Source organism: Erithacus rubecula (assembly GCF_903797595.1).
Source record: "Erithacus rubecula genome assembly, chromosome: 3".
In the NCBI taxonomy this organism is placed as follows: domain Eukaryota; kingdom Metazoa; phylum Chordata; class Aves; order Passeriformes; family Muscicapidae; genus Erithacus; species Erithacus rubecula.
The window spans coordinates 111,801,094-111,812,842 of NC_136689.1; the positions used below are offsets into that span (position 1 = coordinate 111,801,094).

The 11,749-nt window shown below is 42.5% G+C and overlaps 1 protein-coding gene across 5 annotated transcripts in view; it reads right to left on the minus strand.

Annotated features, from left to right (window-relative positions):
• TOX (thymocyte selection associated high mobility group box) overlaps window positions 1-7,001 on the minus strand; it is a 213,047-nt gene extending 206,046 nt beyond the window's left edge. Inside the window, exons 1-2 of one of the 5 annotated variants that reach the window (XM_079302705.1) lie at window positions 4,925-4,942; window positions 4,554-4,703 (exon numbers count right to left, since the gene is read on the minus strand). Coding sequence is in view for 3 of the 5 variants with exons in the window: in XM_079302707.1 (XP_079158833.1) it covers window positions 4,925-5,068 (144 nt within the window). In the remaining 2 variants the exon portion in view is untranslated. Of the gene's footprint in view, window positions 1-4,553; window positions 4,792-4,924; window positions 5,115-6,435 lie in introns of those variants that run through there. The other 4 variants (XM_079302704.1, XM_079302707.1, XM_079302703.1 and 1 more) reach the window with 4 other exon arrangements.
• Window positions 7,002-11,749: the final 4,748 nt, after the last annotated feature.

An 11,749-nucleotide genomic window follows, 5' to 3' on the forward strand; every position in this document is an offset into this window, starting at 1 on the left:
GTGGTTTAACAGTCAAGAATGTGAATGCTAAAACATTCTGACATTTCCACTAACCTGGATTTGTCAGATGCTCATGTAATTCAAGTATGTTTTGCAACTTAAAAAGCAGTGTGCTCCTTGGGAGGAAACCATTCAACAAGGGTCTATAGCAAATCAAATAGCAGCCCACTGAGAAATACTAAATGAACAAGTCAGGAACAGTGTTAGCATATGTGCAATTGAAAGATAAGATATAAATATTATTAGAGCCATATGAAATTCAAATGCTAAAAATAAATTACTTGCTGCAAACATAAGAAGCAAAACAAAACCACAGACATTACAAATGTGGGTTGCACCAAGATGCCTGCTGAAAAACAATTTTAAGTTTGAAGCTCTAAAGAGCTAAACGTTTTATTTGATGGCTTACTAACTGAAAACTGATTGCTGCCAATGAACATAAATGGCAGATACTCCATTAGAAGGGGGGACAAGAGTTCCTTATGTGCACTCGCCGCTGTGGAGGGACAGAGTTTGTTGTTGCTGCTAAGGCTCCATAATCTGTGCCTAACCATGGAATAACGCAACGCTGCCATTTTCCAACTGAACACTGTAGGGAAAAACATTATGATCAAGAAAATCTCATTTGGACTGATGTGAATTCCATGCCTGAAAGTATTTTGGAAGCATTGCTATAATTAAGAGTCATTTGGCGAATCTGCTATAAACCATGTTTTGAAGCAGTTTATAACTCAACATTTTTAATGAGAAATCATTCTTTGGGCAGAAAATTGCTACGTAGTTGCATTGCTAAAACAGCAGAATAGACTATTTCAGTTGGAAGGGATCTACAACATCCACACAGTCCAACTGCAACACCAGAACATTTAAATTTAGGCTGTATTTAAAATAACTATTTTATTGTATGCAGTCCATGCTAGACATTCAAAGAGCATGTGTCCTCTTCAAAAAGATAAACAAAGCTGCCACTAATTGCCTCTGCTGTCAGTTCCAGAAGCCAAGGTCTGCACTGATCCAGGGGACTACCCTCTCAGCACTCGAAGTGCTGCTTTCAGGTCACTCTTGAGCTGTGCTGAGAGTGCAGTCAAAGGAAGCTTTTTACTTCCGACATCTAAGATTTGTTATAACTATCATCAGTACAGGATTTAAATATCCAAGAATTTTAACCTAAATCCTACCATGATTAGGACAATTCTCTGCGTAAATATAAATTGTGTTTTACACATAGTCCACTTTTCAAATGCTTCAGTACAATTTTAGCAAAAAATGAAAGTTCTGCTAATGTGGGAATCTGAGGGCCAGAGGGTGCTCAGTTCTTCACGGCAAAGTGTGATCATCCTCAACACATCCTGAACTCAACAGAACCTGGAACTGCCCGGTCTTCTACAGCATCAGCTTCTCAAAATCAGCTCCAGCTGCTCTTTGGTTTAATGTAAACACCAAAGGTACTGCATGTTCTGTAGTGTTTCGTTAATTCAGCATTCTTAATAATTTACTGGTTTCACTTTTTTTTTCATAAGACCTCATGTTAGGCTGATTGAGGGGTAATGCTCTAGAGATGAAGCGCATTGTTCTGGCATGAGAATAAAACATAATTCCTCTCAAGGTACTGATGTTTGGCAGAAAGCAAAAAATAAATTACTGCAAATGCTTTGGTTTATAGACATTTTTGAGAAAGATTTCTCAAAAGCACATACATAAATCATTTTCTGTGTTCCACTAAAATTGGGACCACTTCTTCTCTGAAACACTGGAATTTAAGGAGGCACACTTGAGACTTGCCCACAACTCTGAGACTATATACTAAGGTATGAAAGAAAAGACCATTTCCTTTCTTCATATGTGGTATGTTTGAACCAAGAGACTTAACACTTGAAAATCAACAGTCAGCCCTAATGCAACTGTTTAATCTTTCCTTTACGAAACAGTAACAAATTTTAAGTATGGTTCTAAGGCGTAGAGAACAAGGTATTTTTAAAGGGAGAAAAAATATGTTCAGGATAAACAATATGAGCATCATCTAAAACGCTATCAAAACAGTAACACAGTGTTTCAGCTTTAGAGGTGTCCTTCAGCCTGCTTGACACAATTCTAAGTTTGAGATAGAGACTGGATGGAAGCAACCTCCTGGAAATAATGTACACTTTGCAAACAGCCATGGAACATTTTATTTAGAGTAGCCTCTCTGGTAGGGTTAAGTTTACACAATAAATTACTCCAAACACTGACTAAAAATAATATGTACTTTTGCTCCATGGAATTCTGATTACAAGGGATTGTTACCTGCTTACAAAGCATTGCATTATATTTCCTTACCCACTTCTACCCAATGTCACTTTGTCATTTTCATTTTGAAAGGTTTTGCTTCCCTCTCCCTCCTTTCTCCTCTTTATTCCTCTTTTTAAAAACAACTACAGTCTATCATTTTACCTCTGCTGTCTGGCTGTATTTTTCCACTGCACCGACAACTACCAGTGAATACAAGAAAGATGAGTTGTAGGCTCCTGTATTTTTGAACAAGGTAGCAAATCACAGAAGAATCCAGTGCATAATTCTGCTAGGCTAACCATTGGGAGCAGTAAAGACCATTATTTTCTGCCTACTGATGGCAGAGGTCAGCATCCCTGTCATTGTGTCAAACTACAATTATATAACTGCACTTTATGTGAGCAGATATCTGAAAACACTGTAAAGTTGCAAGTATGAAAATTAAAATATACCTATCCTTCCTACAGTACTGATTGAAATGGTCTTTGGAGGTGACAATTCAACAGGGAAAGCCATGAGGCTGTTATTTACTTCTCTCTACATGAACATTTAAACTTATAATTTGACTTCTTCCAGCAGCTTGAAATCACTTGGCCATATTCTGTCTAATTAAGACACTTGGATTATCAAAGTTATTTATTTTATATCATTCAACTCAATTAAAAAACGTGGCATTTCCTAAAATAAACTTCAGCTGAACAGACTACTCGCATTAGCCTGCAATTATGCTTCAAGTTTCAAGAAGCGAACAGTACAACCCCAACTCTAAATCTGTCCAGCATAAGAGCTCCACAATGTTATTTCAAAGGCTGACCTATATACCAAAGCATACCGTCCATTCTGTCTGTTTGTATAAGAGATACCTCTCACAGTTGTCATAACCAACATTGTTTGCATTGTTCCTTCACTTTTCTCTCTCCATGGGTAATGCAAGAGAAACAAGGAAAAGCCTGCATAACAATATATGCAGAGTATAATGAGCTTTCACAGCAGATAGAGAAATATTAGGCTAAGATGCTTAGAATGCTATTTTAGGTTTATAAAATAAAGATCTAAGCAGTCTTCTGAAACAAAGCCTGCCAACTGAAAATTGTAAGATAAGAGGCGATTGTTTGAATCTACATTATTTTCCTTTGGCTACAGAAAAATGCACAGTCAATACCTCCCATGCATGTGCCTGGGAACTCGTATGCTACAAACAACCATCTGATCAGGGAAAAAAACTAATGCTAACAGAACAATTAGAAAACTTAAAAGCTTAAGTATTCGTGGAATACATTCTAAATTACAAGCAGCTCAGGCAGACTTCAGACGTAAAGAATCAAAGTCTGGCAAATTTGTAAAAGGAAAAACACCACCAAACCTAGGTATGAAAAATGGGGCCAAATCCACTACTAAGTGCCAAAAGCAAGTTTTAACTAACTTTACAAGAAACAAGATCCCAGAGGATCTTGAATGAGTTCTGAATGAGTTTTGCAGGTAAACACCTAATGAGGACCACTATTCTAACCCAGAACAAGGACCCATCACACTCCAGCCATCATGTCTTTTCCTGGGAGAGTTGAAAAGCAAACACTCAACTAAACATACTGAACAGAAAATTTCTGCAGGCCTCCCGCCCTTCAAACTCCCTAAATACACACTGCCTGAAAATGAGTGACAGAGCAATACTGTAACATGACGACATGTTTAGAACAAGTCAGATAAGTTTTCACAGCAATGTTAATCATGCTGGGCAAAGGGAGAGAGTGAAGGGGGTGAAAAATGAAATCTTCACTAAATATACGCCTCCAAGGGGCAAATCTACTCTGTCCATTTAATGTTATCAATGGTCAGTGGTAAAGACATCTGAGAAAGACATTTGTTCTGTACTCGATATCTTATATTGAAATATTTCTGGTAAGTCTTTTCCAAGCATAAAACATATGTCTTATGACTGTGCACTTTTAAGCACATTATCAGTTCAGGCAAAGTGAAATAGAAGAGTTGCAACTTGTCTACAGAATGAGTGTCTCATTTGCATTTGAAAAGAACAGTTTGCTCCCTCATACATGGCATGACTTGAAAGAAGCTTTAACCAGCTAGTAAAGAAATTCTGAAAATGACTTTCTAAATTAATTTATTCGATTTGGAGTGCAACACACCAAAAATTATTTAAGGAACTTAATTGGAAAATGATTTAATATATTAAAGTAATTCCTGATTTTCCAAAGCATTTAACTTTTAAATTAAATCTGGCCCACTATCTCAAGAATGATGAGTGAAATGTGTATTCAAGTCATTACCTTCTTTCTGAAGCTTTAAATCATTGATAGCTTTAATAACGTTTGTCCAGTTTCACTGCCAAACAGGTCTTCAAACACTTTGGTTCTTATGGCATTAATATCAGCCCAAGCTTTTCATATGGCAACATTTCACTGTTACAATTTACAAATCTGACAATAGAGAAAATAACAGCAAACCAGAGATGAAAAGTAGCAGTAGCCTCATGATTACTCAGAGCACTAACAGAAAGTTAATGAACACATTAAATGCTCCTTCGCATTTGAACTCTTCCTGCTGAACCAAGTTCACTCCTGGCACAAACTTCCAAAATATAGCGCACGTTTGCCAGATGCTGCAAAATAGTCACTTAAAACAACGCTAACAGTCATACCTCTGGGATCTCTCTTGAAATATCCTGAGGCATCCACCACAAAGGGCCAGATTTATCCCTGGATTCTATAACTCCATTGAGTATATGTGAAATGCAGCCAGGATGAATTTGGTCCTTTCTGTTGTGATTGGTAGATGCGACCATGTGGGAAACCTTTCCTGAAAACTGAGAGGGCTTCACCCGGGCGCCGCAGCCTCCGCGGCTCAGCACAAGCACACTCTATTTTGCTGTTTATCTCTGAATCGAGGGAGGCAGCTGCCCGGGATGAAAGGGACGGCTCGGAACGTCTCTCTGACACGTGAGACCGTCACCACAATAGCCGGGCCGGGCCGGGCAGTGCCGGGCCGGGGCTGCCCCTCCGCGGCAGCGCCCCGCGGTCCCCCCGCGCCCTCCGCACCCGCGGCCGGCCCGCGGAGCCTGCGCGCGGCGCGGTTTGCGCTGCGAAAAGCCATCTGCCGCCGCAGCCCGCCAGCGCTGCCACGGCGGGCTCACTAACAGGCGCCCGAGCGCGCAGGTTTGAACGCATCGCTCTCTCCCCTTGGCCGGGCTGGGCTCGAAGGAGGGCTCTAGGTAACTCGCACTTTCCGATCATTTCCTACGGCCAGCATTTTATTCACGTGCAAAGCCCATTCCGTAACAGCAGAGAAAGTGCAGCCCATACATAAAGCACCAGCTGGCTCAGGCTACAGCGGCAGTAACAATGCAGGAACCCCAGCCCCCTTCCTCGGCAGCAAAAGTCATGCAAAGTGCTCCGGGATCGCAGCACCAAACTCTCAGAACCGGACCTAGGATTTGGGCTAACTCGTGTATCCTCTGCGATTCCTCCTTCCCTAGGGCTCGGGGACCTAAAACTTAGCTGTCCTCAGATACTGACCCTATCTGTAGAGGTTTAATCAAGTTACAGAGAAATTGGTAAGGCAGTTGCACAGCCGGGACAGACTGGAGCCGATGTTCTGAACCGACTTGTCAACACTATGCAGACCTACTATGCACATAGAGAGATGTGTATGTGTGTGTGTCTGTACACACACATATGTCACACACACACACACAAACGTGCTTTTCGGCTCTCTGACACATGAACTGCCGGGCAGAGTTTCTGCCGGTTTGTGGCGGGCGCGATCTTTCTCATTAACAGGAGCCCTGGAAATTCAAGTCCCCCGCACCAAACATCCCCGTCCACGCCGTTTCTCCGAAAAGATGTTATGGAAAATGCCTCCCCCACCCAGCCCCCCCGCTCCAGCCGCCCGCCCCCAGACTACTCCGGGGGTTTAATTTGGGGTGCCTGGGGGGGAGCCGGTGTGTGTCCCGGCGGCAGCGCTCCGCGGCGGGCGGCACTGCGCTCCCCAAACCCCAAACCCCGGCAAGTGCCGCTGCCCTCCCTCCGCCTCGCCGGGCAACTTGGTGCGCGGCTCGCCAGAGCGCAGCGCCCGCTCATGCAACGCGCCGCGACAACAGCACACACCGACAGCACAGATAAAACACCTCGGACGACACAAAACACGAGTCACCTTGTTGCAATAGTAGGGGTCCAGGCAGGGGGAAGGTCCCAAACAAGGCGTATCAGGAGCGGCTGCAGGCTGAGGAGGTGGTGAATAAAATCTTACGTCCATTTCACTAAAACATCAAGCAAACTCCTTTCCTTTTCTTTTGGTCGTTAATGTTGGTGCAAAAAAGGGGGGTGTGAGAGTGTGTGTGTGCGTGTGTGTGTGTGTGAGAGAGGGAAGGGGGGGGACACACAAGACTGAGAAGAATAAAAAAAAAGAGGTGCCTGACTTCAGTAGTCAAACACCTTCCCTGCCTCACATCCGTTTGTGGTTTGTAAAGAGAGAGAGAGGAGAGGAAAAAAAAAAAATCTCTTCCAAAAAAGCACCGGTCTGCAGATGTCTGCGAGAGAACCCACGAACCCTCCTTCTTCTACGGCAGGGCAGGTAACTTCGAGTACTTATTGTTTCCCCCACGCATCGGCACCGGGGCGCTCGCTCCGTGCGTGCCGCTCTTTATGGGAGTCTCGGAGTTGGTTCGCTTCTCCCTCCCTCCCTCTCGCTCGCTCCCTCTGTTCTTTCCCTGTTCTTTCTTTCTTTCCTTCCTTTTTCTTTTTTTTTTTCTTTTTTAGTTTCTTTTATTATTATTATTAATATTATTATTATTTATTTGCTTTGGTTTGGTGGAGGTGTATTTTAGTCGCCCACCACAGCGAGGGGTTGGGGGGGACAGGGGGGGAGGTGGCGACAGCAGCCGGGCCCCCCGCGCACCCCGGGGGGAGCGGGGCGCCGAGGCGCTGGAATGGCCGCCCCGAGCCGCCCGGCTCTGCCCGCTCGGCTCGGCCCGGCCCGGCCGGGCTGGGTTGGGCTGGCGGCGGCAGGGGACGCACCGCGCTCCGCCGCCGCTCCGAGTGTGCCTCACACAAAGGGGCCGGCGAGGGAAGAGCCATTTGCGGGCGCCGGGAGCCGCGGAGAGGGGGCGCTCCCGCGCCCGCCATGCCGCCGCCGTCCCCGCCCTCAGCAGCGCCCTCCGCCCGGCCCCCGGCGCCGCCCGGCCCCCGCCCGTTACTATGGCACCCCCTGCGCGCCGGGGCCGGGCCGCGGGGGAGGCGGCGGTGGCGGCAGCGAGCTGGGCTCGCTCCGGTGCCTGGTGCTGTGGCTCGGGCCAGGCCGTCGGTGTGGCCGCAGGCAGGTCTGGAGGTGCCTCAGTGAGACCCTCGGACATTTGGCAAAGTTGGGTCGGGCGAGCCCTCTGCCCTGGCAGCCTCTGAGGCTGGTGTGGGTCGAGCTGCCGTCGTCTCCAGTCCCAGCAGAGTGGAAGCTGTCGCCCAGAGTTTGTGATGGCGCAGATACGCTGTGATCCACGAGCATGTCCCAGGAAAGAGGAAACAAGTTGGAAGTAAAGCGCGCCCGTGAAACACCTCGTCTTGTGGGGCCTACCCCATTAATCACGGTGCTCGGGTCTGGCCGCACAGGGTGACACCAGGCACAGGATGACGGAGGGACACTTGAGGAGATGGCCTGAGTGAGAGGGGAGGAAGGAAAAACAAGGGAACGGGGTAGGGAAAATGAAGAGGAGCTCAATTAGCAGCAAACAAGGGAGCTGACAAAGGAAAGTTAGGAATCCAGTGGGATGCGGGAGAGGGATTGATGAGCATAACAAGGTTTAACAGGCAAAAACAATGAAAGAAAAGGTGACTTCAAGACACCACGAGCAATCCCACTGGGTTTCCTGCTGAGTCTCCAGTAGTCTTAATCAGGGCAGAAAGGATGGAAGAGAAAGAATACAGGAAGGACACTATGCTGAGCTTAGATAATGCCCGACAGAGGAATTGTGTTATGAAAAGAAAGGAATGCCTTTCCCTCTTTAAATAAAAACTAATTACTGAGTGCCACACAAACAAGCTGAGATGATGGTGATTAACAGGAATGGTTACATTTATCAATACTCGTGAACATTTCCATCACAAACCAGTTAGAGTCTAAGAAGATTTGTAATGCATGTTGTCATACAAAACTGTCTTCTCATTACTAAAAAAAAAAAAAAATCCACTGTAAAGATTTCAAGGGGACTCAGTATTGAGGGGGAGCAAATCACGAATTTCAAGTTAAGAAATCTCTGTGTTAGGATGTACATTTGTATACACAGATATATAATACGCACCTCAGATATTTTGATATTGTAGAGTCCTTCAAGATAGTGTTAAGTCATGACTTTCTTCCATGTCTAACAACTTGCTTTCATTAAAGCTTAATTATCTGGAAAAAAGTACGTAAGTAATGCAAATGAAACTCTAGAGAAAACAGGTTGGAAGCAATATCCCTGTTTCAGGATTATTTGATCAAAAACATCTCTGAAGATACTTGGTTGTCAGTTCAACAGAATTTAAGTTTGATGGCAATAAATGTTTTTCTTAAACATGCAATTACAAAAAGATCTGAGTTGCTTTCTTTTTAATAGTGTTTGAAACCTTTCTTGCCTTGGAGAAAAGCTTGAATACATGACCTAGAAAAAGCTCCAGAAAGCAAAGAAAAAGACATTAACATATTACAAAAAAAAAAAAAAGTCAAACCAAAACAAAAACAAAACATAAAAACAAACATAAAAATCCAAACTCTCATGATTTTTTGGCATCTGACTCATTATTTTGTGTGTTTGGGATTAGAAATTTTGAAAGATAAAAAAATCCTAAAAAATCTTTCCTGTGCAAGAGATGTACTTGACACCTGACAGATACATCACTGCTTCAAATGGCTGATGTGTGGACCATAATTTGACAAAGTGAATGGGAGACAGATAGTGAGCTATGTATTGAAAAGCTGCTGTTGAGAAATTTGTGTTCATGGACAGTAGATTAGTTTTCAGCCTGTTGTGGAGGGAGGTGGTGGTGATGCAGCAATTCGAGACGAGTTGATCTAGACAACCAGTGTGTGCAGGCACATACAAGTGTATGTAGGCACATAAATGCTAATGCAGAGCTGGAGCTGTCAATCCCAGACTGACTAGAATGTCTGATAATAAAAAGTAGAGAATTAGCTTTTTATTTATGTGAAATATTACTGCCTTAAGAAGGGCTTCAGGTTCCTTGGAGTCTGTAGGAGTTTACAACTGTACCGTTTGCTTTGCGCAGCACTTCATGTTATTTTCAGTACTTAATGATGCAGGCCCTGAGAGTTATAAAATTTTTGCTGCTACTTACAGAGATGATTTAATCATCAAGATGGTAAAACACCTGAGATTTCTGGCAGTTATCTGTACAGTTTGTAAAAATTAAAGAGCTATATATATTAATCTGTTGAACATTCTTTTGTTTTGTAGGGAACATCTTCTCTAGAGTTTTTAGAATAATACATTTGTGGAGACCAGAACTGAAATTGTTAATATTGTTATTAGCTTAATATTGTAGGTTTTGCCTCTATGAACTGAGAAAGCAAGGGCCTTTGAAGCATAATTCAATGGTATATCAAATTTGGCCACTTCAGCTCATGGAAGTGCATTTTCCAGAAAGAAAGGAAGAAAAAAAAAAAAAAAGTTCAAACAGATTTAAAATAATGAATCCGTTTTTAGGAGCTTAAAAGGAAAGAACATTTGTTCAGAAGGGCACTGAGTTTTTAAAGCCATTCAACATTCAAGTGAATGTCTCCAAAATAGTCTTGAAAGAAGTTGCTATACCAGCATATGAGAGGAGTGTTATTGCCTTTCTCATATAAATAGGAACAAATGCCTTGAGGAACATGATCTTTAGCTACCAATACTAAAAAAGTTTTTTCTTTTATATATGTCTGCTGGAGTTAGACTGTGCAGTGTAAATACTCTCCATGCAATAGAGAGCTCGTATGGCATTCCTTGCCAAACAGCATTGTGAACCCAAGAGGTTTACACAGCAGACTGGAGACCTAAGCAGGCCGTTCAATAGACAAACCATAAATGGATCAGTAACTCCTCTGGGCTGAGAATAGCTGGAGGTGGAGACATGGGGGTAGGGAATGGTAGTGTGGAAGTATTGTCCATGTTTGCCCTCAGTTTGGGCTATTATGTCTAGAGCCATCGTTGGAGACAGACCCTCTGTCTCAACCAGGCCATTGGCACATTCTCATTTGAAAATGCACAGCCTTTGCAGTGGTCAGGTGAACAGAATGAAATGAAGCAAGTAACTAGGTCTGATATGACAGGTTGTTTTCTTGTGTACCCTACTGTCTGATCCAGCTTGTCAGTCTAGTGTGTTGGGGGGCCATCAGCAGACATAACTCATATTCTCAGCCAAAGAGAAATAAAGTATTTTAGTTTTAAAAAATAATAGTCTAACATATTTTTGTTTAAATCTCATACATTTAAATCTCCCAGTTTTATTTGGGAGCACTAGATATTTGATCATGTATTATAAAAAGCAGACTTTCTGATTTTCCTAGAAAGAAGGAAATGTGAGACTGTGATGATGGCTTAGTATTTATTATACATAGGCTAGGCACCACGAGAATCTCTTCATGAGGCTGGCTCTTCTTTAAAGAAAAGTTTTCTCCTGCATATTTTTAAAAAGAGTTGGAGTGGAAAATCATTTAGCTTCTTACTTTGTGAGCTGTACTTTGGTAGCCAAGAGGTGCAGATAAATTAAAAGGGAGCCAATGAAATTTTGCTGAGAAAATCCCTCCTGCTGAAATTTTTGATTTACTAACTAACTCACAGGACTGTTTACCTTTCATAACAAAGGTCAATGCTCATCAATTTCTAGATAGTAGTCAATTAAATAATAATAGGATGAAGAGTCTGTTGCTTTTATGTGATGTCCTGTTTCATGTTCTTAAACTGGATATGACACTTGCATCTGGGAAGATGCAAATGATAATGATATTAAGATTGCAGAATATTTTAAACAATGTATTTAATCTGGCCACTTAATCAGAATGAACTTAAATCCTTTAAGAAATTGATTCATTTTAAGTGTTGGCATTCTGTGTGCATTTATAAGTGAAGATAAATCAATGTGAGAAAAAAAGATCTTGAATATGATAAAAAAACTTAAGAAGTATAATATATATTCCAGAGTATTTAAATAGTTTATAAAGCTACCTGATAGTGTGTCAAACAAAGTGTTATCAAACATGCAATGAAAGAGTTAGCTATTTTATTATTTTAGCAATTGCTCCTGTCCTGTTTAATTTGTTTGTGGGGGAAAATTGATGGGACTCAAATTATCACACTTTTATGAAAATAAATTATTCTCTATAAGGAAGTAAAAACTCTTCTAAAAGTTAAAGTAAGCCTCTGACTTTGCTTTGCTGCAGAGAAGAGGGAAAACCTGCGTGCTGCCATTTCTTCTCAGTCCAAACAAATGATACACAG